At 63.5% G+C, this 23371-nt stretch overlaps 6 protein-coding genes and 1 pseudogene across 6 annotated transcripts; 3 read left to right on the top strand and 4 right to left on the bottom strand.

Moving 5' to 3' along the window:
* Window positions 1–3106: 3106 nt before the first annotated feature.
* LOC136994704 (HLA class II histocompatibility antigen, DR alpha chain-like) lies at window positions 3107–3778 on the bottom strand. Its single transcript, XM_067313653.1, has 3 exons — window positions 3680–3778; window positions 3369–3561; window positions 3107–3261 (listed from the first exon to the last, which is right to left on the bottom strand). The coding sequence occupies exons 1-3, from the start codon at window positions 3776–3778 to the stop codon at window positions 3107–3109; spliced, it is 447 nt and encodes a 148-aa protein (XP_067169754.1).
* Window positions 3779–4732: 954 nt separating this feature from the next.
* LOC136994703 (HLA class II histocompatibility antigen, DQ alpha 1 chain-like) lies at window positions 4733–5606 on the top strand. Its single transcript, XM_067313652.1, has 3 exons — window positions 4733–4865; window positions 5065–5346; window positions 5452–5606. Exons 1-3 carry the CDS (start codon window positions 4733–4735, stop codon window positions 5604–5606), a joined length of 570 nt encoding a protein of 189 aa, XP_067169753.1.
* A 1124-nt stretch (window positions 5607–6730) lies between these two features.
* On the bottom strand, window positions 6731–8786 carry LOC136994733 (class II histocompatibility antigen, B-L beta chain-like). Its single transcript, XM_067313833.1, has 6 exons — window positions 8597–8786; window positions 8010–8279; window positions 7376–7657; window positions 7156–7266; window positions 6995–7018; window positions 6731–6821 (listed from the first exon to the last, which is right to left on the bottom strand). Exons 1-6 carry the CDS (start codon window positions 8700–8702, stop codon window positions 6808–6810), a joined length of 807 nt encoding a protein of 268 aa, XP_067169934.1. The 5' UTR covers window positions 8703–8786; the 3' UTR covers window positions 6731–6807.
* A 667-nt stretch (window positions 8787–9453) lies between these two features.
* Window positions 9454–10889, top strand: LOC136994702 (HLA class II histocompatibility antigen, DR alpha chain-like). Its single transcript, XM_067313651.1, has 3 exons — window positions 9454–9648; window positions 10397–10691; window positions 10735–10889. Exons 1-3 carry the CDS (start codon window positions 9454–9456, stop codon window positions 10887–10889), a joined length of 645 nt encoding a protein of 214 aa, XP_067169752.1.
* A 998-nt stretch (window positions 10890–11887) lies between these two features.
* On the bottom strand, window positions 11888–13963 carry LOC136994732 (class II histocompatibility antigen, B-L beta chain-like; annotated as a pseudogene).
* A 750-nt stretch (window positions 13964–14713) lies between these two features.
* Window positions 14714–21712, top strand: LOC136994701 (HLA class II histocompatibility antigen, DR alpha chain-like). Its single transcript, XM_067313649.1, has 4 exons — window positions 14714–14908; window positions 15869–16161; window positions 21027–21192; window positions 21662–21712. Exons 1-4 carry the CDS (start codon window positions 14714–14716, stop codon window positions 21710–21712), a joined length of 705 nt encoding a protein of 234 aa, XP_067169750.1.
* LOC136994681 (class II histocompatibility antigen, B-L beta chain-like) lies at window positions 16181–20020 on the bottom strand. The gene is made up of 8 exons (XM_067313610.1): window positions 19929–20020; window positions 19333–19439; window positions 18742–19011; window positions 18109–18390; window positions 17874–17999; window positions 17728–17751; window positions 17357–17496; window positions 16181–16354 (listed from the first exon to the last, which is right to left on the bottom strand). Exons 1-8 carry the CDS (start codon window positions 20018–20020, stop codon window positions 16181–16183), a joined length of 1215 nt encoding a protein of 404 aa, XP_067169711.1.
* Window positions 21713–23371: the final 1659 nt, after the last annotated feature.

The following is a 23371-nucleotide window of genomic DNA, read 5'->3' as shown; positions in this document are numbered from 1 at the left end:
GGGGGATGGATGAGAGGAGGAGGAGACGGACTTCCCAAGTTAACAACTGGCTGCGCCGCTGGTGTTGGCAACAGGGTTTTGGTTTTTACCAGGGACCATGGGCCCCTGTTTGAAGATCGACAACTGCTGGGGAGAGATGGGATCCACCTGACTGAGCGGGGCACGTGTGTCTTTGGCAACAGGTTGGCCAAGCTGGTAAGGAGGGCTTTAAACTAGGAAAGATGGGGGAAGGGGAGAGTTACAGTGACAGGGGAGTTGGCAAAACACGGTTCAAGTCGGGGTGCCTCCAGCAGGTGCATGCAGCCAGGGAAGTGCACGTGGGACATGGCTATGGAGGATTCTCTTGTATCCCTCCTGGGAAACCTGCGTGCTCGATCACCTCTCTGAAATGCCTGTACACCAATGCACGCAGCATGGGGAATAAAGAGGAAGAACTAGAGATGTGTGTGCGGTCGCAGGGCCATGATCTCATTGCCATTACAGAGACATGGTGGGAGGGATAGCTCTCATGACTGGAGTGCTGTCATGGATGGCTACATGCTTTTTAGGAAAGAAAGGCCAGGAAAGCGAGATGCTGGAGTTGCTCTTGATGTGAGAGAGCAACTGGAATGTATGGAGCTGTGCCTAGGGGTGGATGAAGAGCGAGTGGAGAGCTTCTGGGTAAGGATTCAAGGGGAGGGTAGCATGGGTGACCGTGTTGTGGGTGTTTACTACAGGCCACCTGATCAGGAAGAGGAAGTCGATGAGGCCTTCTACAGACAACTGGAAGTAGCCTCACAGTCAGAGGCCCTGGTTCTCGTGGGGGCCTTCAAGCACCCTGATATCTGCTGGAGAGACAACACAGCTAGGCACAAACAGTGCAGGAGGTTCCTGCAGAGCACTGATGATCACTTTCTGACACAGGTGGTGGTGGAGCCAACAAGGAGAGGTGTTCTGCTGGACCTCGTAGTAACAAAGAAAGAAGGAGTGGTTGAAGATGTGAAGGTTGGGGGCTGCCTTGGCTGCAGTGACCATGAGATGGTGGAGTTCAGGAATCTGTGAGGAAGAGGCAGGGCAAGAAGTAGGATGGCAACCCTGGACTTCAGGAGAGCAAAGTTTGGCCTCTTCAGGGACCTACTTGGAGGAATGCCATGGGTTAGGGCCCTAAAAGGAAGGGGGGTCCAAGAGATATGGTTAATATTCAAACATCACTTCCTCCAAGCTCCAGAGCAGAGCATCCCTATGAGTAGGAAGTGAAGCAAAGGAGGCAGGAGACCTGCATGGATGAGCAAGGAGCTCCTGGTAAAACTCAACCAGAAGAAGGAAGTATACAGAATGTGGAAAGGGGGCCAGGCCACTTGGGAGGAATATAGGAATGTTGTCAGAGGATGCAGGGATGCGAGGAGGAAGGCTAAGGCCCATTTGGAATTAAATGTGGCAAGCGATGTCAAGGACAACAAGAACGGCTTCTTCAAAGACATCGGTAGGAAAAGGAAGACTAGAGAGAATGTGGGCCCTTTGTTGAATGGGGTGGGTGTCCTCGTGACGAAGGATGCAGAGAAGGCAGAGTTACTGAATGCCTTCTTTCCTTCAGTGTTTACTGCTGAGGCCAAGCCTCAGGAATCGTAGACCCTGGAGGCAAGAGAGAAAGTCTGGAGAAAGGAAGACTTTCCCTTGGTTGAGGAGGATTGGGTTAGAGATCATTCAGGCAAACTTGATACCCACAAATCCATGGGCCCCAATGGGATGCACCCACGAGTGCTGAGGCAGCTGGTGAATGTTACTGCTTAAGCAGCCTGATAGCGTTCTGGGATGGAATGACTGGCAGGGGAGATGAGGGCAGAGCAGTGGATGTTGTGGATGGGCTAGATGAGTGGACAGTGAGGTGGATTGAGACCTGGCTGAATGGCAGAGCTCCAAGGGTTGTGCTCAGCGGCACAGAGTCTAGTTGGAGGCCTGTAGCTAGCGGTGTCCCCCAGGGGTCAGGACTGGGTCCAGTCTTGTTCAACTTCTTCATCAATGACCTGGATGAAGGCACAGAGTGCACCCTCAGCAAGTTTGCTGCTGATCGCAAACTGGGAGGAGTGGCTGAGACCCCAGAAGGCTGTGCTGCCATTCAGAGAGCCCTGGAGAGGCTGGAGAGGTGGGTGCAGAGGAACCTCCTGAAGTTCAACAAAGGCAAGTGCAGGCTGCTGCAGCTAGGGAGCAATAAGGCCATGCAGCAGGACAGGTTGGGGGTTGAGGTGCTGGAAAGCAGCTGTGCGGAGAAGGACGTGTGAGTGCTGGTGGACACCAAGTTAAGCAAGAGGCAGCAATGTGCCCTTGTGGCCAAGGTGGCCAATGGGATGCTGGGCTGCATGAGGAAGAGTGTTGCCAGCAGGTGGAGGGAGGGGATCGTCCCCGTCTCCTCAGCCCTGCTGAGGCCACAGCTGCAGTGCTGTGTCCAGTTCTGGGCTCCCCAGCACAAGAGAGACATGGCACGACTGGAGCAAGTCCAGCAAAGGGCTACAAAGATGATTAGGGGACTGGAGCGTCTCTCCTCTGAGGAAAGGCTGCGAGAGCTGGGCCTGTTGATCGTGGAGAAGAGAAGACTGAGGGGGCATCTTCTCCATGTATACAACTATGTTAATGGGAGGGTGTCAAGAGGCTGGAGGCAGACTCTTTTCAGTGGTGCCCAGCAACAGGACACGAGGCAATGGGCACAAAGTGAAACACAGCAAGTCGTATGTGAATGTGAGGAAAAAGTTCTTCCCTGTGAGGGTGACAGAGCCCTGGAAGAGGTTTCCCAGAGAGGTTGTGGAGTCTCCTTGCCTGCAGGTATTCAAAAGCTGCCTGGACACGATCCTGTGCAATGTGCTCTAGGTGACCATGCTTGAGCAGGTGGGGGCTGGACTCGATGATCTCCCAAGGTGCCTTCCAACCTAAACCATTCTGTGATTCCGTGATTCTGTGATGTGGGTCCTGGAGCTGGTCCATGGGGCAGGGAGTTGGGACATGGGGCCCAGAGCTAGGCAATGGGGTAGAAGGTCAGGACATGGGGCCCGGAGCTGGCACGTGACTGGGAGGGCTGGCTGCGGGTGCAGGGGCTCCGGCCACGGGGCCTTGAGCGTGCCTGGGCTCTGCCCGCTCACAAGGGGCCCCGCGAACTGGGGGCGCTGTTCATCTTCATGGCCTTGATGATGAGGATGGTGCCCACGATGATGCCCACGATGCCCACGGCCAGGCCCAGGGTGCACACCAGGGTCTCGGTGCTCTCGGACATGGGCAGGGGCACCTGTGGCTCTGCAGGAAGACGAGGGCAGGAGTGAGGACAGCACCCTGAGACCCTCGACACCTGAGAGCAGGGAAAAACCCAGGTGTCCGGGCACCAGCACAGCCCCTGCACTCACCCCAGTGCTTCAGGAGGGCCTTGGGCAGCCCCCAATGCTCCATGCGGCAGTCGTAGGAGTCGCCCCAGGTGGGGATGAAGGGCAGGTAGGAGAACTTGCGGAAGGTGTGGTCCTGCTCCCTCCAGCCACCTCCACCCCGCGCCTGCTGCTTTCCCCACACCTCCCCCAGTCCCTGCGGTCCCAGGATGCCGCGCTGAGCATGGCACGGAGCAAACAACCCAGCAACAGGTTAAACGGCATGGGGCTGGCTGCAAGTGCCTTTACTGCCGCTTGGAAAGCCCACAGAGCCCGGGCGGCAGGATCACTCGTACCCGTGGGGGTGCCAGGGGTCCGGGCAGGGGAGGGCCTGGCAGGGTGGAGTTGTGCTGTGGGGCTGAGGGCTGAGGATGGGAGGCACCAGGCTGGTCCATGGGGCAGGATGTGGCACTCCTGGTGTGCACACGGGGCCCTGGGCTGAACCATGGGGCAGAAGGATGTGACATGGGGCCCAAAGCTGGGCCATAGGGCAGAGGCTTGGGATGTGGGGCCCGGAGTTGGGATGTGGGGCAGAGGGTTGGGACATGGGGCACAGAACTGGGCCATGGGGCAGCGATTCGAATCTGGGTCATGGAGCTGGGCCATGGGGCAGAGAATCGGGGCATGGAGCTGGGCTATAGGGCAGAGGGTCAGGACGAGGGGCCCTGAGCTGGGCCATGGGGAAGAGGGTCAGGATGTAGGGCACAGAACAGGGCATTGGGGCAGAGTGATGGGATGTGGGATTCATGGGATGCACCCACGAGTGCTGAGGCAGCTGGCAGATGTTATTGCTAAGCCACTCTCCATCCTCTCTGAAAGGTCCTGGAGAAGAGGAGAGGTGCCTGAAGCCTGGAAGAAAGCCAATGTCCCCCCACTCTTCCAAAAGGGCAAGAAGAAGCACACAGGAAACTACAGGCCAGTCAGCCTCACCTCCATCCCTGCAAAGGTGATGCAGCAGCTCATCCTGGAGGCCATGTCCAAGCATGTGGAGGAAAAGAAGGTGATGAGCAGTAGTCAGCACGGCTTCCCCAAGGGGAAGGGGAAATCCTGCTTAACGAAGCTGATAGCCTTCTGGGATGGAATGAGTGTCTGGGGAGATGAGGGGAGAGCAGTGGCTGTTGTCTGCCTTGACTTCAGCAAGGCTTTTGACACTGTCTCCCACAACATCCTCCTAGGGAAGCTGAGGAAGAGAGGGCTAGATGAGTGGCCAGTGAGGTGGCTTGAGACCTGGCTGAATGGCAGAGCTCCAAGGGTTGTGCTCAGTGGCACAGAGTCTAGTTGGAGGGCTGTAGCTAGCGGTGTCCTCCAGGGGTCAGGACTGGGCCCAGTCTTGTTCAACTTCTTCCTCAATGACCTGGATGAAGGCACAGAGGGCACCCTCAGCAAGTTTGCTGCTGATCGAAAACTGGCTTGAGAAGTGGCTGAATGGCAAAGCTCAGAGGGGTGGTCCATGCCTGCCCCACAAGCGACCAGAGCTGCAGGGTACCGGCAGAGTTTATTAGGAAGAGCCGGAGCAGCCAAGAGCCCAAACGGGGCTGCAGAGTCTCCCTGGGTGGGCAGTGGGCCACCCTGGGGCCTTCTCTATGGGAAGGCAACCCCGGTCCAGCCTCAGGCTATGGGGCCCGACTGAGCGCCAGAGTGGGTCAGGGGCTGCACTAACCCCTTCTCCGTGTCTCCCCAGAGGTCCCTGAGGTGACAGTGTTCTCTGTGGACCCTGTGGAGCTGGGTGACCCCAACATGCTCATCTGCTACGTGGACAAGTTCTGGCCACCCATGATCACCATCAAGTGGCTGAAGAATGGGCAGGAGGTGGTGGATGGCGTCGTCGAGACCATTTTCTACCTGTGCCAGGACCACACCTTCTGCAAGTTCTCCTACCTGCCCTTCATCCCCACCTGGGGCGACTACTACGACTGCCGCGTGGAGCATTGGGGGCTGTCCAAGGCCCTCCTGAAGCACTGGGGTGGGTGTGGGGGCTGTGCTGGGGCCCGGACGCCTGGGTCCCCTCATCTTGCAGGCAGCGAGGGTCTCAGGGTCCTGCCCTCACTCCCCCTTCGTCTGCCCACAGAGCCCCAGGTGCCCCTGCCCGTGTCCGAGAGCACCGAGACCCTGGTGTGTGCCCTGGGCCTGGCCATGGACATCGTGGACATCATCGTGGGCACCGTCTTGATCATCAAGGCCATGAAGATGAAGAGCGCCCGCAAAGTGCAGGGCCCCTTGTGAGTGGGCAGGGCCGAGGTGCCCTCATGGCCCTGTGGCCGGATCCTCTGCACCACCAGCCAGCCCTCCCAGTCACATCCCAGCTCCGGATCTCAACCCTCTGCCCCATGGACCAGCTCCAGGCCCCATGTCACGACCCTCTGCCCCATGGCCCAGTCCCAGGCCCCATGTGCAGGCTAGGAGTGCCATGTCCTGCCCCATGGCACAGCCTGGTGCCTCCCATCCCCAGCCCTCAGCCCCACTCCCCAACTCCACCCTGCCAGGGCCCCCCTTGCCCAGCCCCCTGGTCCCCCTGCAGGTAGGAGTGATCCTGCCGCCCAGGCTCTGCAGGGTTTCCAAGCGGCAGTAAAGGCGCTTGCAGCCAGCCCCACGCTGTCCAACCTGCCGCTGGGTTGTTTGCTCTGCGCCGTGCTCAGCACGTTGTCCTGGCACCGCAGGGACTGGGGGGGTGTGGGTGAGGCAGCAGGCGTTGGGTGGAGGGGGCAGGATGCCTGGGTCCGTGACGGCTCTGGTGGGTGGGGTGGATGCCACCTTGGGATCGCAGGGGTCCTGGTGAGGGGCACTGCAGCAGGCACTGGCACCACAGTCACCGCCGGGGGGGGGGGGGCAGACAGGGTACGCCACCCAGGGCCCTGCTCTCCTCCAGCCCCGCTGGGGTCAGGCACTGGAAGGGCAACGGGGACCCCTGCAACCCTTCACCCCGGCCACTTCTCCTTCCCCATCCCTCAGCCAGCCTGGACACCACCACACGCAGCCTGTCCCCTTCTTGCGGCACCAGCTCTCTGTCCTGTTCCCTGCCCTGGCCCCCACATGCTTCGGTCCCCTGTGGCCACCGAGCATGGCAGGTCCCCACTGAGCACCCAGCTCCCCGTTGACAGCCCCGCAGAGCCGTGGGAACAAGTGAGCAACCCATGCCTACGCCACAAGTGACCAGAGCCGCAGGGTCCCAGGAGAGTTTATTAGGAAGAGCCGGAGCAGCCAAGAGCCTCTCCGTGGCCACACTGCAGGGCCCTGGGCACCACAGGGCCACGGAGCAGCAACAGCAAAGCCGGGCTGCGACGGGGCCACCCCAGCACTCATCGAGGGGCACGGGCAGGTCCGAGATGCGGTAGCACCAGGCGCAGACAGGCAAGTGCGGGCCACAGAAGAGGCTGGAAGTCGCTGCAAGCGGAGGGAGGACGGCAGCGAAGCAGATGCGCAGCAGCTAGTTCAGGAGCCCTGCGGGGAGAGAGGTGGGAGAGATGAGCAGCGGGATGGGCAGCCGGGGCGGCCCCAGGACTCCGCGGGCGGGATCCGCTCTCTCCGGCCCTGGACGCGCAGCCCCCTCGCAGCAGGCTGCCACCGGCCCACGCAGGGCGCAGGCCAACAGGGGTGCGGGAGATGGACCTTACCTGCGGGCTGGGCAACGGCGCGCCCTGAAACGCAGAGAAACGACGTCAGTGGTGCAGCAGGGGCCATGGCCGGGGGCAGGACCGCAGCCCCGGCCCCGCAGCCAGCAGGGCTCCTCAACCCCCAGCCCCGCGCCCCCACGCCCCACACCCCGGCCGCTCACCTTTCTTATTGCGCAGGTAGAGGACCAGCCCCAGCACCAGGAAGATGAGCCCCAGCACCAGGCCCCCCACCCCCGTCAGCATCTTGCTCCTGGCGGTGTCCGACTGGGCCCCTGCAGGGAGCAGAGCAGAGGGTGAGGGGGAGGGCACCCGCTCCCCGCCCGCGCACAGCTGCACGGCTGCGCGGCTGCACGGCTGCAGGAGGAGGGCGCCAGGCCTTACCCCAGTGCTGGGTGAGCGGCTGCTGCAGGCTGGCGTGCTCCACCTGGCAGGTGTAGGTGTCCCCGCTCTGCGGCATGCTTTCCAGCATCACCAGCACCTGGTAGGTCCAGTCGCCGTTCTGGATCACGTCCGTGGCCACCACGCGCTCCGTCTCCTCCCGCCTGTTCTTGAACCACTTGACCTCAATCTCCGCTGGGTAAAAGCCCGTCACGTAGCAGAGCAGCCTGTCCGTTTGGGGCAGGGACCCCGACTGCATGGGGGACACCAGCACCTTGGGCTGAACTGTGGGAGAGCGAGAGAGCTGGAGTTAGCTGGGAGAGCGCGAGGGGCCACCTGGCACTGCTGCTCCCAGGACTCATCCCGGCCCAGGGCTGGGCGCTGTGGTCCCCACGCAGGATGTGACCAGGGAGGGTGCAAGGGGCTCATTTCCTCGTGGAAGTGTGCAGGGACCTCGCCTGGGCCCCTGTTGCAGGCACAGCTAGGCACGGACACTCCCCTCCCACGATCCCGGCAGCCTGGCTTGTTGCCATCCTTTGGGGAACCCGCTGTGCCCCTCCCCCCTCGGATGCCTGCGGCGTGGAGGGTGTGGGGGTGTCCCAGCCCCACCAGACCCAGGGCTCTCCCGTACACTCACCTCTCCTCTCCACGGTGAAAGGGGAGAACACCCCATAGTTGTGCCGGCAGTACGTGTCCACCTCAGCCCGTCTCTGCTCAATGAGGTCTGTCTGGCTGTTCCAGTACTTGGCAGTTGGCTCACCCAGGGGGATGTCGGCCACGTAGAACCCCACGTCACTGTCGAAGTGCACCAACTGCTGCCGGTTGTAGATGCTCCTAGCCACAAACCTCACCTGCTCGGTGCCATTGAGGAACTGGCACTCGGCCTTAAACATCCTCAGGAAATACCCTGTTGTGCAGAGAGAGGAAGGTCACGGTGCCCCAGGTCGTCCCCCTCCCCAGGCACCCTCAGCCCCCACACAGGGTGGAGGGGGCCGAGCGCAGCTCCCCAAGGTTGGGGAGGGCACAGGGACACCTCAGAGCCACACCAAACCAAACGTGTCTCGCCCCACAGAGACACCTGCAGCCCCCTGCCCCCAGGCTGCTGAGCACGGATGACGACAGACACGGGGGCACCAGGGGGCTCTCCCGAACCCCAGCACCTCCACGGGGAGTCTGTGCCATCTGACCCCCAACCCCATCCCCCTGCCAGGGAGCTCGGCTCACCTGTCGTCTCCTTGCCATGAGCTCCGCGGGCTCCCAGCACCACCAGCACCACCAGCGCCGCCCCAGCCCAGCACCTCCCAGACCCCCGCACATGGCCGGTCCCCATGGCTGCTCCCAGAGGAGGCTGGAGAGGTGCCGGGACCCCGAGCAAGCCCAGCTCTGCCGCCTCGGGGTATCAGCCCGGATCCTGCCCAGCGCCAGGCCTGGGGGAGTTCCCCGGCGAGGGCCAGTGAGTGTCGGGGCTGGGCAGCATCACCCATCACCAGGCAGAGCTGGGCCCTGCACGGCTCCCATCGACACTTGTGCCTGCGCCGGAGCAAGGCTCCCGGACTGACCCAGTGAGGGACGCCAGGCCCAGCCAGCACTGCAGGGCTCCCTGCCCCACGGCTGTCCCTGCCCTTCCACCCCCAGAGCCCTCTCGAGGGGACCCGCGGCCTGGGGGGACAGTGCTCCCCTGCGGGGTCCTGCTGGGTCGTCTGTCAGTCTATTTGCTCTGCAGAGCGCTCTGTGCCGCCACTCTGCCTGGGAACAGGTGAGTCAGTGTGGGGGCTCCCTCCTATTGGCTGAGCACCGTGGTGGGGGGGCCCCGTCCCCACACCATGGGGTCCCCAGCACGGGGCTCCTGCCCTGGCAGTGACACCTGCCCCTCGCCTCCTCCCACTCTCGCTGCCCAGTGCCAGGAGAGGCCATGGCCGGAGGACGGGGACAGGGCGTCCCTCTGGCCCTGCTGGCCATTCTCTGACATGGGACACAGAGATGGGCCATTGGGCAGAGGGTTGGGACGTCAGGCCCAGAGCAGGGCCATGGGGCATGGAGCTTGGCCATCAGGCAGAAGGTTGGGACGTGGGATTCATGGAATGCAGCCACGAGGGCTGAGGCAGCTGGCAAATGTCATTGCTATGCCACTCTGCATCCTCTTTGAAAGGTCATGGAGAAGAGGAGAGGTGCCTGATGCCTGGAAGAAAGCCAGTGTCCCCCCACTCTTCCAAAAGGGCGAGAAGGAGCACGTGGGAAACTACAGGCCAGTCAGCCTCACCTCCATCCCTGCAAAGGTGATGCAGCAGCTCATCCTGGAGGCCATGTCCAAGCATGTGGAGGAAAAGAAGGTGATGAGCAGTAGTCAGCATGGCTTCGCCAAGGGGAAGGGGAAATCCTGCTTAACGAAGCTGATTGATAGCCTTCTGGGATGGAATGAGTGTCTGGAGAGATGAGGGCAGAGCAGTGGCTGTTGTCTGCCTTGACTTCAGCAAGGCTTTTGACACTGTCTCCCATAACATCCTCCTAGGGAAGCTGAGGAAGAGTGGGTTAGATGAGTGGACAGTGAGGTGGCTTGAGAAGTGGCTGAATGGCAGAGCTCCGAGGGTTGTGCTAAGCGGCACAGAGTCTAGTTGGAGGCCTGTAGCTAGCGGTGTCCTCCAGGGGTCAGGACTGGGCCCAGTCTTGTTCAACTTCTTCCTCAGTGACCTGGATGAAGGCACAGAGGGCACCCTCAGCAAGTTTGCTGCTGATCGAAAACTGGCCTGAGAAGTGGCTGAATGGCAGAGCTCAGAGCTCAGAGGGGTGGTCCATGCCTGCCCCACAAACGACCAGAGCCACAGGGTACCAGCAGAGTTTATTAGGAAGAGCCGGAGCAGCCAAGAGCCCAAACGGGGCTGCAGGGTCTCCCTGGGTGGGCAGTGGGCCACCCTGGGGCCTTCTCTATGGGAAGGCAACCCCAGTCCAGCCACAGGCGCTGGGGCCTGACTGAGCACCAGAGTGGGGCAGGGGCTGCACTAAGCCCTTCTCCACGTCTCCCCAGAGGCCCCTGAGGTGACAGTGTTCTCCGAGGACCCTGTGCAGCTGGTGGACCCCAACATGCTCATCTGCTACGTGGACAAGTTCTGGCCACCCATGATCACCATCAAGTGGCTGAAGAACGGGCAGGAGGTGGTGGACGGTGTCGTCGAGACCGTTTTCTACCTGTGCCAGGACCACACTTTCCACAAGTTCTCCTACCTGCCCTTCATCCGCACCTGGGGCAACTCCTATGACTGCCGCATGGATCATTGGGGACTGCCTGACGCCTGGGTCCTTCCCCCCTTGCAGGCATCAAGGGGCTCAAGCCTCCTGCCCTCACTCCCGCCCTTATTTCCCCACAGAGCCCCAGGTGCCCCTGCCTGTGTCCGAGAGCACCAAGACCCTGGTGTGCGCCCTGGGCCTGGCCATGGGCATCGTGGGCATCATCGTGGGCACCGTCCTCATCATCAAGGCCATGAAGATGAACAGCGCCCGCAAAGTGCAGGGCCCCTTGTGAGCGGGCAGGGCCGAGGTGCCCTCATGGCCCTGTGGCCGGATCCTCTGCACCCCCAGCCAGCCCTCCCAGTCACATCCCAGCTCCGGGTCTTAACCCTCTGCCCCATGGACCAGCTCCAGGACCCATGTCACGACCCTCTGCCCCATGGCCCAGCTCTGTGCCACATGTCCCAACCCTCTGCCCCATGGCCCAGTCCCAGGCCCCATGTGCAGGCTAGGAGTGCCGTGTCCTGCCCCATGGCACAGCCTGGTGCCTCCCATCCCCAGCCCTCAGCCCCACTCCCCAACTCCACCCTGCCAGGGCTCCCCTTGCCCAGCCCACTGGTCCCCCCACAGGTAGGAGTGATCCTGCTGCCTGGGCTCTGCAGGGTTTCCAAGCGGCAGTAAAGGCGCTTGCAGCCAGCCCCGCGCCGTCCAACCTGCCACTGGGTTGTTTGCTCTGCGCTGTGCTCAGCACGTTGTCCCGGCACCGCAGGGACTGGAGGGGGGTGTGGGTGAGGCAGCAGGCGTTGGGTGGAGGGGGCAGGATGCCTGGGTCCGTGACGGCTCTGGCGGGTGGGGTGGATGCCACCTTGGGATCGCAGGGGTCCTGGTGAGGGGCACTGCAGCAGGCACTGGCACCACAGTCACCGCCGGGGGGGGGGGGCAGACAGGGTACGCCACCCAGGGCCCTGCTCTCCTCCAGCCCCGCTGGGGTCAGGCACTGGAAGGGCAACGGGGACCCCTGCAACCCTTCACCCCGGCCACTTCTCCTTCCCCATCCCTGAGCCAGCCTGGACACCGCCACACGCAGCCTGTCCCCTTCTTGCGGCACCAGCTCTCTGTCCTGTTCCCTGCCCTGGCCCCCACATGCTTCGGTCCCCTGTGGCTGCCGAGCATGGCAGGTCCCCACTGAGCACCCAGCTCCCCGTTGACAGCCCCGCACAGCTGTGGGAACAAGTGAGCAACCCATGCCTACGCCACAAGTGACCAGAGCCGCAGGGTCCCAGGAGAGTTTATTAGGAAGAGCCGGAGCAGCCAAGAGCCTCTCCGTGGCCACACTGCAGGGCCCTGGGCACCACAGGGCCACGGAGCAGCAACAGCAAAGCCGGGCTGCGACGGGGCCACCCCAGCACTCATCGAGGGGCACGGGCAGCTCCGAGATGCGGTAGCACCAGGCACAGACAGGCGAGCGCGGGCCACAGAAGAGGCTGGAAGTCGCTGCAAGCAGAAGGAGGACGGCACCGAAGCAGATGCGCAGCAGCTAGTTCAGGAGCCCTGCGGGGAGAGAGGTGGGAGAGATGAGCAGCGGGACGGGCAGCCGGGGCGGCCCCAGGACTCCGCAGGCAGGATCCGCTCTCTCCGGCCCTGAACGCGCAGCCCCCCTCGCAGCAGGCTGCCACTGGCCCACGCAGGGCGCAGGCCAACAGGGGTGCGGGAGATGGACCTTACCTGCGGGCTGGGCAACGGCGCGCCCTGAAACGCAGAGAAATGACGTCAGCGGCGCAGCAGGGGCTGTGGCCGGGGGCAGGACCGCAGCCCCGGCCCCGCGGCCAGCAGGGCTCCTCAACCCCCAGCCCCACACCCCAGCCACTCACCTTTCTTATTGCGCAGGTAGAGGACCAGCCCCAGCGCCAGGAAGATGAGCCCCAGCACCAGGCCCCCCACCCCCGTCAGCATCTTGCTCCTGGCGGTGTCCGACTGGGCCCCTGCAGGGAGCAGAGCAGAGGGTGAGGGGGAGGGCACCCGCTCCCCGCCCGCGCACAGCTGCACGGCTGCACAGCTGCACGGCTGCAGGAGGAGGGCGCCGGGCCTTACCCCAGTGCTGGGTGAGCGGCTGCTGCAGGCTGGCGTGCTCCACCTGGCAGGTGTAGGTGTCCCCGCTCTGCGGCATGCTTTCCAGCATCACCAGCACCTGGTAGGTCCAGTCGCCGTTCTGGATCACGTCCGTGGCCACCACGCACTCCATCTCCTCCCGCCCATTCTTGAACCACTTGACCTCGATCTCTGGCGGGTAAAAGCCCGTCACGTAGCAGAGCAGCCTGTCCGTTTGGGCAGGGACCCCGACTGCATGGGGGACACCAGCACCTTGGGCTGAACTGCGGGAGAGCGAGAGAGCTGGAGTTAGCTGGGAGAGTGCAAGGGACTGCTGGGGCGCTGTGGTCCCCAGGCAGGATGGGGCCAGGGGGGTATGAGGGGCTCGTGTCCTCATGGAAGGGCGCAGGGACCTTACCCGGGCCCCTGCTGCGGGCACAGCTGGGCACAGACACTCCCCTCACACGATCCTGGGGGCCTGGTTTGTTGCCATCCTCTGGGGAACCTGCTGTGCCCCCCCACTGCCCCCTCCTCTGCCTGTGGTGTGGAGGGTGTGGGGGTGTCCCAGCCCCGCCAGACCCAGGGCTCTCCCATGCACTCACCTTTCCGGCCAACCACATGGTCTGCTTGAGCCACCCCATAGTTGTGCCGGCAGAGTGTGTCCACCTCACCCCGTCTCTCCTCAATGAGGTCTGGCTGGCTGTTCCAGTACTCGGCATCTGGTTCACCCAGGGGGCTGTCAGCCACATAGACCCCACGTCGCTGTCAAAGTGCAGCATCAGCTGCCCGTTGTAGATGTTCCTATGCACAAACCTCACCCGCTCGGTGCCGTTGAGGTACTGACACTCGCCCTTATCCATATCCAGGAAATACCCCGTTGCACAGAAAGAGGCAGGTCACGGTGCCCCAGCTCGTCCCCCCCAGGCATCCTCAGCCCCCACGCAGGGTGGGGGGGGTCAGAGCACAGCTCCCCAAGGCTGGGGAGGGCATGGGGACGCCTTGGAGCCACCCTAAAACAACCAAGTCTCGCCCCACGGAGACACCTGCAGCCCCCTGACCCCAGGCTGCCGAGCACGCGGGGGCACCAGGGGGCTCTCCCAAACCCCAGCACCTCCACGGGGAGTCTGTGCCGCCTGACCCCGACGACATCCCCCCCGCCAGTGAGCTTGGCTCACCTGTCGTCTCCTTGCCATGAGCCCCGCGGGCTCCCAGCACTGCCAGCGCCGCTAACGCTGTTCCAGCCCAGCACCTCCTGCCCCCCCCCACACGGCCGGTCCCCATGGCTGCTCCCAGAGGAGGCTGGAGAGGTGCTGGGACCCCGAGCAAGCCCAGCTCTGCCGCCTCGGAGTATCAGCCCGGACCTTGCCCAGTGCCGGGGCTGGGGGAGTCCCTGGCGAGGGCCAGTGAGTGGCGGGGCTGGGCAGCATCACCCATCACCAGGCAGAGCTGGGCCCCGCAGGGCTCCCATCGACACTTGTCCCGGTACTGGAGCAAGGCTCCTGCAGCGACCCAGAGAGGGGCGCCAGGCCCAGCCAGCTCCGCAAGACTCCCTGCCCCACGGCTGCCCCTGCCCTTCCACCCCCAGAGCCTTCTCGAGGGGAGCCGCGGCCTGGGGGGACAGTGCTCCCCTGCGGGGTCCTGCTGGGACACCTGCCAGTCTATTTGCTCTGCAGGGAGCTCTGTGCTGCCACTCTGCCTGGGAACAGGCGAGTCAGAGCGGGGGCTCCCTCCTATTGGCTGAGCACCGTGGTGGGGGGGTCCCATCCCCACGCCATGGGGTCCCCAGCACGGGGCTCCTGCCCTGGCAGTGACACCTGCCCCTCGCCTGCTCCCGCTCTTGCTGCGCAATGCCAGGAGAGGCCATGGCCGGAGGACGGGGACAGGGCGTCCCTCTGGCCCTGCTGGCCATTCTGTGACATGGGACACAGAGATGGGCCATTGGGCAGAGGGTTGGGATGTGAGGCCCAGAGCAGGGCCATGGGGCATGGAGCTTGGCCATCAGGCAGAGGGTCAGGATGTGGGATTCGTGGGATGCGGCCAGGAGTGTTGAGGCAGCTGGCAGATGTTATTGCTAGGCCACTCTGCATCCTCTCTGAAAGGTCATGGAGAAGAGGAGAGGTGCCTGAAGCCTGGAAGAAAGACAATGTCACCCCACTCTTCCAAAACGGCAAGAAGGAGCACCCAGGAAACTACAGGCCAGTCAGCCTCACCTCCATCCCTGCAAAGGTGATGCAGCAGCTCATCCTGGAGGCCATCTCCAAGCATGTGAAGGACAAGAAGGTGATCAGGAGTCTTCAGCATGGCTTCGCCAAGGGGAAGGGGAAATCCTGCTTAACGAAGCTGATTGATAGCCTTCTGGGATGGAATGAGTGTCTGGGGAGATGAGGGGAGAGCAGTGGCTGTTGTCTGCCTTGACTTCAGCAAGGCTTTTGACACTGTCTCCCATAACATCCTCCTAGGGAAGCTGAGGAAGAGAGGGCTAGGTGAGTGGACAGTGAGGTGTCTTGAGAAGTGGCTGAATGGCAGAGCTCAGAGGGTTGTGCTCAGTGGTGCAGAGTCTAGTTGGAGGGCTGTGGCTAGCGGTGTCCTCCAGGGGTCAGGACTGGGCCCAGTCTTGTTCAACTTCTTCCTCAGTGACCTGGATGAAGGCCCAGAGTGCACCCTCAGCAAGTTTGCTGATGACCGAAAACCGGCCTGAGAACTGGCTGAATGGCAGAGCTCAGAGGGGTGGTCCATGCCTGCCCCCCATCTTAACATGAGGAAAAACTTTTTCACTGTGAGGGTGACAGAGCACTGGAACAGGTTGCCCCGAGAGGTGGTGGAGTCTCCTTCTCTGGAGATATTCAAAAGCCGCCTGGATGCAATCCTGTGCAATGTGCTCTAGGTGACCCTGCTTGAGCAGGGGGGTTGGACTAGATGATCTCCAGAGGTCCCTTCCAACCTCAGTGATTCTGTGATTCTGTGACAAGCGACCAGAGCTGCAGGGTACCGGCAGAGTTTATTAGGAAGAGCCAGAGCAGCCAAGAGCCCAAACGGGGCTGCAGGGTCTCCCTGGGTGGGCAGTGGGCCACCCTGGGGCCTTCTCTATGGGAAGGCAACCCCAGTCCAGTCCCAGGCGCTGGGACATGACTGAGCACCAGAGTGGGTCAGGGGCTGCACTAACACCTTCTCCCTGTCCCCCCAGAGGTCCCTGAGGTGACAGTGTTCTCCGAGGACTCTGTGGAGCTGGGTGACCCCAACATGCTCATCTGCTATGTGGACAAGTTCTGGCCACCCCTGATCACCATCAAGTGGCTGAAGAATGGGCAGGAGGTGGTGGATGGCATCGTCGAGACTGTTTTCTACCCATGCCAGGACCACACCTTCCGCAAGTTCTCCTACCTGCCCTTCATCCGCACCTGGGGCGACTCCTACGACTGCCGCATGGATCATTGGGGGCTGCCTGACGCCTGGGTCCTTCCCCCCTTGCAGGCATCAAGGTGCTCAAGCCTCCTGCCCTCACTCCCGCCCTTGTTTCCCCACAGAGCCCCAGGTGCTCCTGCCCGTGTCCGAGAGCACCAAGACCCTGGTGCGCACCCTGAGCCTGGCCGTGGGCATTGTGGGCATCATCGTGGGCACCGTCTTCATCATCAACGCCATGAAGATGAACAGCGCCCGCAACGTGCAGGTCCCCTTGTGAGCAGGCAGAGCCCAGGCGCCCTCATGGCCCTGTGGCCGGACCCCCTGCACCCGCTGCCAGCCCTCCCAGTCATGTGCCAGCTCCGGGCCCCACAGCCCAACCCTCTGCCCTACAGCCCAACTCCTTGCTCCATGTCCTGACCCTCTGCCCCATGGTCCAGCTCTGGGCTCCATGTGCACACCAGGAGTGCCACATCCCACCCAACGGACCATCCTGGTGCCTCCCATCACCAGCCCCTCAGCCCAGCTCCACCCTGCCAGGGCCCCCCTGCCCGGACCCCTGGCACCCCCACAGGTACGAGTGATCCTGCCGCCCAGGCTCTGCGAGCTTTCCAAGCAGCAGTAAAGGCGCTTGCCGCCAGCCCCGAGCCATGAAACCTGCAACTGGGAGGTTTGCTCCGTGCCGTGCTCCGTGCGGCGTCCTGTCATCGCGGGGACTGCGGGGGGGTGTGGGGGAGGCAGCAGGCGTGAGGTGGAGGGGGCAGGGCACCTGGGTCTGTGATGGTTATGATGGGTGGGGCCAATGCCGCCTCGGGATCGTGGGGGTCCTGGTGAAGGGCACTGCAGCAGGCACTGGCACCACAGTCACTGCTGGGCAGGGGGGCGGACATGGCGCCCCCACCCACGGCCCTGCTCTCCACCAGCCCCACTGGGGTCAGGCACCGGGAGGGCAACGGGGACCCCTGCGACCCTCCACCCCGGCTCCTTCTCCTTCCCCATCCCTGAGCCAGCCTGGACACCGCCGCACACAGCCTGTCCCCTTCTCACAGCACCAGCTCTCTGTCCTGTTCCCTGCCCCAGCCCCCACGTGCTTCGGTTCCCCATGGCCACCGAGAACGGCGGGTCCCCACTGAGCACCCAGCTCCCTGTTGACAGCCCCGTGGAGCCGCGGGCACGAGCAGGCGACTCGTGCCTGCGCCACAAACAACTGGAGCCACAGGGTCCTGGGAGAGTTTATTAGGAAGAGCTGGAGCAGCCAAGAGCCCTGGGCACCACCGGGGCCATGGAGCAGCAACAGCAAAGCCAGGCTGCGATGGGGACACCCCAGCACTCATCGTGGGGCACGGGCAGCTCCGAGATGCGGTAGCGCTGGGCGCAGGCAGGTGAGCGCGGGCCACAGACGAGGCTGGAAGTCGCTGCAAGCGGAGGGAGGAAGGCACCGAAGCAGATGCGCAGCAGCTAGTTCAGGAGCCCTGTGGGGAGAGAGATGGGAGAGATGAGCAGTGGGACGGGCAGCAAGGGCGGCCCCAGGACTCCGCGGGAGGGATCCGCTCTCTCCGGCCCTGAACGCGCAGCCCCCCTCGCAGCAGGCTGCCACCGGCCCACGCAGGGTGCGGGCCAACAGGGTTTCAGGAGATGGACCTTACCTGCGGGCTGGGCAACAGCGCGACCTGAAACACAGAGAAACAACGTCAGCGGCGCAGCAGGGGCCGCGGCCGGGGGCAGGACCGCAGCCCTGGCCCCGCGGCCAGCAGGGCTACTCAACCCCCAGCCCCGCGCCCCGACGCCCCACACCCCGGCCGCTCACCTTTCTTATTGCGCAGGTAGAGGACCAGCCCCAGCGCCAGGAAGATGAGCCCCAGCACCAGGCCCCCCACCCCCGTCAGCATCTTGCTCCTGGCGGTGTCCGACTGGGCCCCTGCAGGGAGCAGAGCAGAGGGTGAGGGGGAGGGCACCCGCTCCCTGCCCGCACACGGCTGCACGGCTGCACAGCTGCACGGCTGCAGGAGGAGGGCACCGGGCCTTACCCCAGTGCTGGGTGAGCGGCTGCTGCAGGCTGGCGTGCTCCACCTGGCAGGTGTAGGTGTCCCCGCTCTGTGGCATGCTTTCCAGCATCACCAGCACCTGGTAGGTCCAGTCGCCGTTCTGGATCACGTCCGTGGCCACCACGCGCTCCGTCTCCTCCCGCCCGTTCTTGAACCACTTGACCTCGATCTCCGGCGGGTAAAAGCCCGTCACGTAGCAGAGCAGCCTGTCCGTTTGGGGCAGGGACCCCGACTGCATGGGGGACACCAGCACCTTGGGCTGAACTGCGGGAGAGCGAGAGAGCTGGAGTTAGCTGGGAGAGCGTGAGGGGCCACCTGGCACTGCTACTCCCGGGACTCATCCCGGCTCAGGGCTGGGCGCTCTGGTCCCCACTCAGGATGTGTCCAGGGAGGGCGCAAGGGGCTCATGTCCTCGTGGAAGTGTGCAGGGACCTCGCCCAGGCCCCTGCTGCAGGCACGGCTAGGCATGGACACTCCCCTCCCACGATCCCAGCGGCCTGGCTTGTCGCCATCCTCCGGGGACGCCCCCTGTGCCCCCCCCCTTGGCTGCCTGTGGTGTGGAGGGTGTGGGGGTGTCCCAGCCCCGCCAGACCCAGGGCTCTCCCGTGCACTCACCTCTCCTCTCCACGGTGAAAGGGGTCACCACCCCATAGTTGTGCCGGCACACTGTGTCCGCCGCAGCCCGTCTCTGCTCAATGAGGTCTGGCTGGCTGTTCCAGTACTCAGCATCTGGCTCACCCAGGGGGCTGTCAGCCACATAGACCCCCACATCGTTGTCAAAGTGCAGCATCAGCTGCCCGTTGTAGATGTTCCTATGCACAAACCTCACCCGCTCGGTGCCATTGAGGTACTGACACTCAAATTTATCCATCTCCAGGAAATACCCTGTTGTGCAGAGAGAGGAAGGTCACGGTGCCCCAGCTCATCCCCCTCCCCAGGCACCCTCAGCCCCCACGCAGGGTGGGGGGGGGGGCAGAGCACAGCTCCTCAAGGCTGGGGAGGGCACAGGGATGCCTTGGAGCCACCCCAAACTGACCGTGTCTCGCCCCACAGAGACACCTGCAGCCCCCTGACCCCATGCTGCCAAGCACGGATGACGGCAGACACGGGGGCACCAGGGGGCTCTCCCGAACCCCAGCACCTCCATGGGGAGTCTGTGCCATCTGACCCCCGACGCCATCCCCCCCACCGGGGAGCTCGGCTCACCTGTCGTCTCCTTGCCATGAGCCCCATGCACTCCCAGCACCACCAGCACCGCCAGCACCGCCCCAGCCCAGCACCTCCCGGCCCCCACATGCGGCCAGTCCCTATGGCTGCTTCCAGAGGAGCCTGGAGAGGTGCCGGGACCCCGAGCGAGCCCAGCTCTGCCGCCTCGGGGTATCAGCCTGGACCCTGCCCAGCGTGGGGGCTGGGGGATTCCCCAGCGAGGGCCAGTGAGCGTCAGGGTTGGGCAGCATCACCCATCACCAGGCAGAGCTGGGCCCCGCAGGGCTCCCAATGACACTTGTCCCGGCACCGGAGCAAGGCTCCTGCAGCGACCCAGCGAGGGACGTCAGGCCCAGCCAGCACTGCAGGGCTCCCTGCCTCATGGCTGTCCCTGCCCTTCCACCCCCAGAGCCCTCTCGAGGGGACCCGTGGCCTGGGGGGACAGTGCTCCCCTGCAGGGTCCTGCTGGGGCGTCTGTCAGTCTATTTGCTCTGCAGGGCGCTCTGTGCTGCCACTCTGCCTGGGAACAGGTGAGTCAGCACGGGGGCTCCCTCCTATTGGCGGAGCACCGTGGCGGGGGGGCCCCATCCCCACACCATGGGGTCCCCAGCATGGGGCTCCCGTCCCGGGATTGACACCTGCCCCTCGCCTGCTCCTGCTCTCGCTGCCCGATGCCAGGAGAGGCCATGGCTGGAGGATGGGGACAGGGTGTCCTGCTGGCCCTGCTGGCCATTCTGTGATATGGGACACAGAGATGGGCCATTGGGCAGAGGGTTGGGACGTCGGGCCCGGAGCACAGCCATGGGGCATGGAGCTTGGCCATCAGGCAGAAGGCTGGGACATGGTATTCATGGAATGCACCCATGAGTGCTGAGGCAGCTGGCAGATGTTATTGCTAGGCCACTCTGCATCCTCTTGGAAAGGTCCTGGAGAAGAGGAGAGGTGCCTGAAGCCTGGAAGAAAGCCAATGTCACCCCACTCTTCCAATAGGGCAAGAAGGAGCACCCGGGAAACTACAGGCCAGTCAGCCTCACCTCCATCCCTGCAAAGCTGATGCAGCAGCTCATCCTGGAGGCCAAGTCCAAGCATGTGGAGGAAAAGAAGGTGATGAGCAGTAGTCAGCATGGCTTCGCCAAGGGGAAGGGGAAATCCTGCTTAAGCAAGCTGATAGCCTTCTGGGATGGAATGAGTGTCTGGGGAGATGAGGGGAGAGCAGTGGCTGTTGTCTGCCTTGACTTCAGCAAGGCTTTTGACACTGTCTCCCATAACATCCTCCTAGGGAAGCTGAGGAAGAGAGGGTTAGATGGAGACTGTCTGGCGCCTGCCTGAGTTTGGCGACTTTGCCAGCTTCGAGGCCCAGGGAGCTCTGCAGAACATAGCTGTTGACAAACAGAACATGGAGATCTTGATGCAGAGGTCCAACCACTCTCAGGGAGCCATCGGGAACAACCCGGCCGCAGCACGGCCAGTGCCTTCCCCGGCAGGGCCCTGCCAGGGCAGCCGCTCCCGCGCCCTGGGCCCGGCCCCACTCTGCAGCACAAGGGCTGCAGGCAGAGCCCCAAACAGGGCTGCTGGGTGTCCCTGGGTGGGCAGCGGGCCACCCTGGGGCTTTCTCTATGGACAGGCAACCCCAGTCCAGCCCCAGGTGCTGGGGCCTGACTGACTGCCAGAGTGGGTCAGGGGGCTGCACTAAGCCCTTCTCTGTGTCTCCCCAGAGGCCCCGTGTCCGAGAGCACCAAGACCCTGGTGTGCGCCCTGGGCCTGGCCGTGGGCATTGTGGGCATCATCGTGGGCACTGTCCTCATCATCAAGGCCATGAAGATGAACAGCGTCCCAACGCGCACGGCCCCTTGTGAACGGGCAGGGCCCAGGCGCCCTCATGGCCCCATGGCCGGACCCCCTGCGCCCCCAGCCAGCCCTCCCGGTCACGTCCCAGCTCTGGGCCCCACATCCCAACCTGCTGCCACAGGTCCCAACCCTCTGCCCCACGGCCCAGCTCCGTGCCCCATGTCCCAACCCTCTGCCCCATGGCCCAGCTCCAGGCTCCACGTCCTGACCCTCTTCCCCATGGCCCAGCTCCTGTCCCAACGTCCCAACCCTCTGCCCCATGATCCAACTCGGTGCCCCACGTCCCAACCCTCTGCCACATGACCTAACTCCATACCCCACGTCCCAACCCTCTGCCCCATGGCCCAGTCCCAGGCCCCATGTGCAGGCTAGGAGTGCCATGTCCTGCCCCATGTCCAGCCTGGTGCCTCCCATTTCCAGCCGTCAGCCCAACTCCACTCTGCCAGGACCCCCCTTGCCCAGCCCACTTGTCCCCCTGCAGGTAGGAGTGATCCTGCCGCCCGGGCTAAGCAGGTTTTACAAGCAGCAGTAAAGGCGCTTGCAGCCAGCCCCACAGCATCTGACCCGCTGCTGGGTCATTTGCTCCATGCCATGCTCAGCACATTGTCCTGGCACCGCGGGGACTGGGGAGTGTGGGGGAGGCAGCAAGTGTTGGGTGGAGGGGGCAGGATGCCTGGGTCCGTGACGGCTCTGGCGGGTGGGGTGGATGCCACCTTGGGATCGTGGGGGTCCCGGTGAGGGGCACTGCAGCAGGCACTGGCACCACCAACACCTCCGGGCTGGGGGGGGCACAGGGCCCAGGGCCCTGCTCTCCACCAGCCCCGCCGGGGTCAGGCACTGGGAGGGCAATGGGGACCCCTGTGACCCTCCACCCCGGCTCCTTCTCCTTCCCCATCCCTGAGCCAGCCTGGGCACCGCCACACACAGCCTGTCCCCTTCTCGCAGCACCAGCTCTCTGTTCTGTCCCCCACCCCAGCCCCCACATGCTTCAGTCCCCCGTGGACACCGAGCACGGCGGGTCCCTGCTGAGCACCCTGCTCCCCTTTGACAGCCCCGCGGAGCCACGGGCACAAGCAGGCCCCCTGAGCTGCTGGAAAGCAGCTGTGCGGAGAAGGACATGGGAGTGCTGGTGGACACCAAGTTAAGCATGAGGCAGCAATGTGCCCTTGTGGCCAAGGCGGCCAATGGGATGCTGGGGTGCATGAGGAAGAGTGTTGCCAGCAGGCGGAGGGAGGGGATGCTCCTTCTCTCCTCAAGGCCTGCTGAGGCCACAGCTGCAGTGCTGTGTCCACTTCTGGGCTCCCCAGCACAAGAGAGACATGGCACGACTGGAGCAAGTCCAGCAAAGGGCTACAAAGATGATTAGGGGACTGGAGCATCTCTCCTCTGAGGAAAGGCTGCGAGAGCTGGGCCTGTTGATCGTGGAGAAGAGAAGACTGAGGGGGCATCTTCTCAATGTATACAACTATGTGAAGGGAGGGTGTCAAGAGGCTGGAGGCAGACTCTTTTCAGTGGTGCCCAGCGACAGGATGCGAGGCAACGGGCACAAAGTGAAACACAGCAGTCGCATGTGAATGTGAGGAAAAAGTTCTTCCCTGTGAGGGTGACAGAGCACTGGAAGAGGTTGCCCAGAGAGGCTGTGGAGTCTCCTTGCCTGCAGGTATTCAAAAGCTGCCTGGACGTGATCCTGTACAATGTGCTCTAGGTAACCCTGCTTGAGCAGGTGGGGTTGGACTCGATGATCTCCCAAGGTCCCTTCCAACCTCAACCATTCTGTAATTCTGTGATGTGGGGCACAGTGGTGCACCATGGGGCAGAGGGTTGGGACATGGGTCCCAGATCTGTGCCATGGGGCAGAGGGTTGGGATGTGGGGCCCTGAGCTGTGCCATGTGGCAGAGGGATGGGACATGTGGCATGGAGCTGGTCCATGGGTCAGAGGGTCTGGATGTGGGTGCGGGGGGGCTGGGCCATGGAGCGCAGAGCTGGTCATGGAGCAGAGGGTTGGGATGTGGGGCATAGAGCTGGGCCATGGCGCACGGGGTCAGGACGTGGGGCCTGGAGCTGTGCCATGAGGCATCGAGCTGGGCCATGGGGTAGAGGGTCGGGACATGAGGCATGGATGTAGGTCATGGGGCAGAGGGTCGGGATGTGGGGCCTGGAGCTGGGCCATGGGACAGAGGGTCGGGACCC

The sequence above is a fragment of the Apteryx mantelli genome, chromosome 32 (genome assembly GCF_036417845.1).
Source record: "Apteryx mantelli isolate bAptMan1 chromosome 32, bAptMan1.hap1, whole genome shotgun sequence".
Taxonomy (NCBI): domain Eukaryota; kingdom Metazoa; phylum Chordata; class Aves; order Apterygiformes; family Apterygidae; genus Apteryx; species Apteryx mantelli.
The sequence above is the reverse complement of the archived record's forward strand: the minus strand, read 5'-3'. Positions and strand labels throughout refer to the sequence as shown.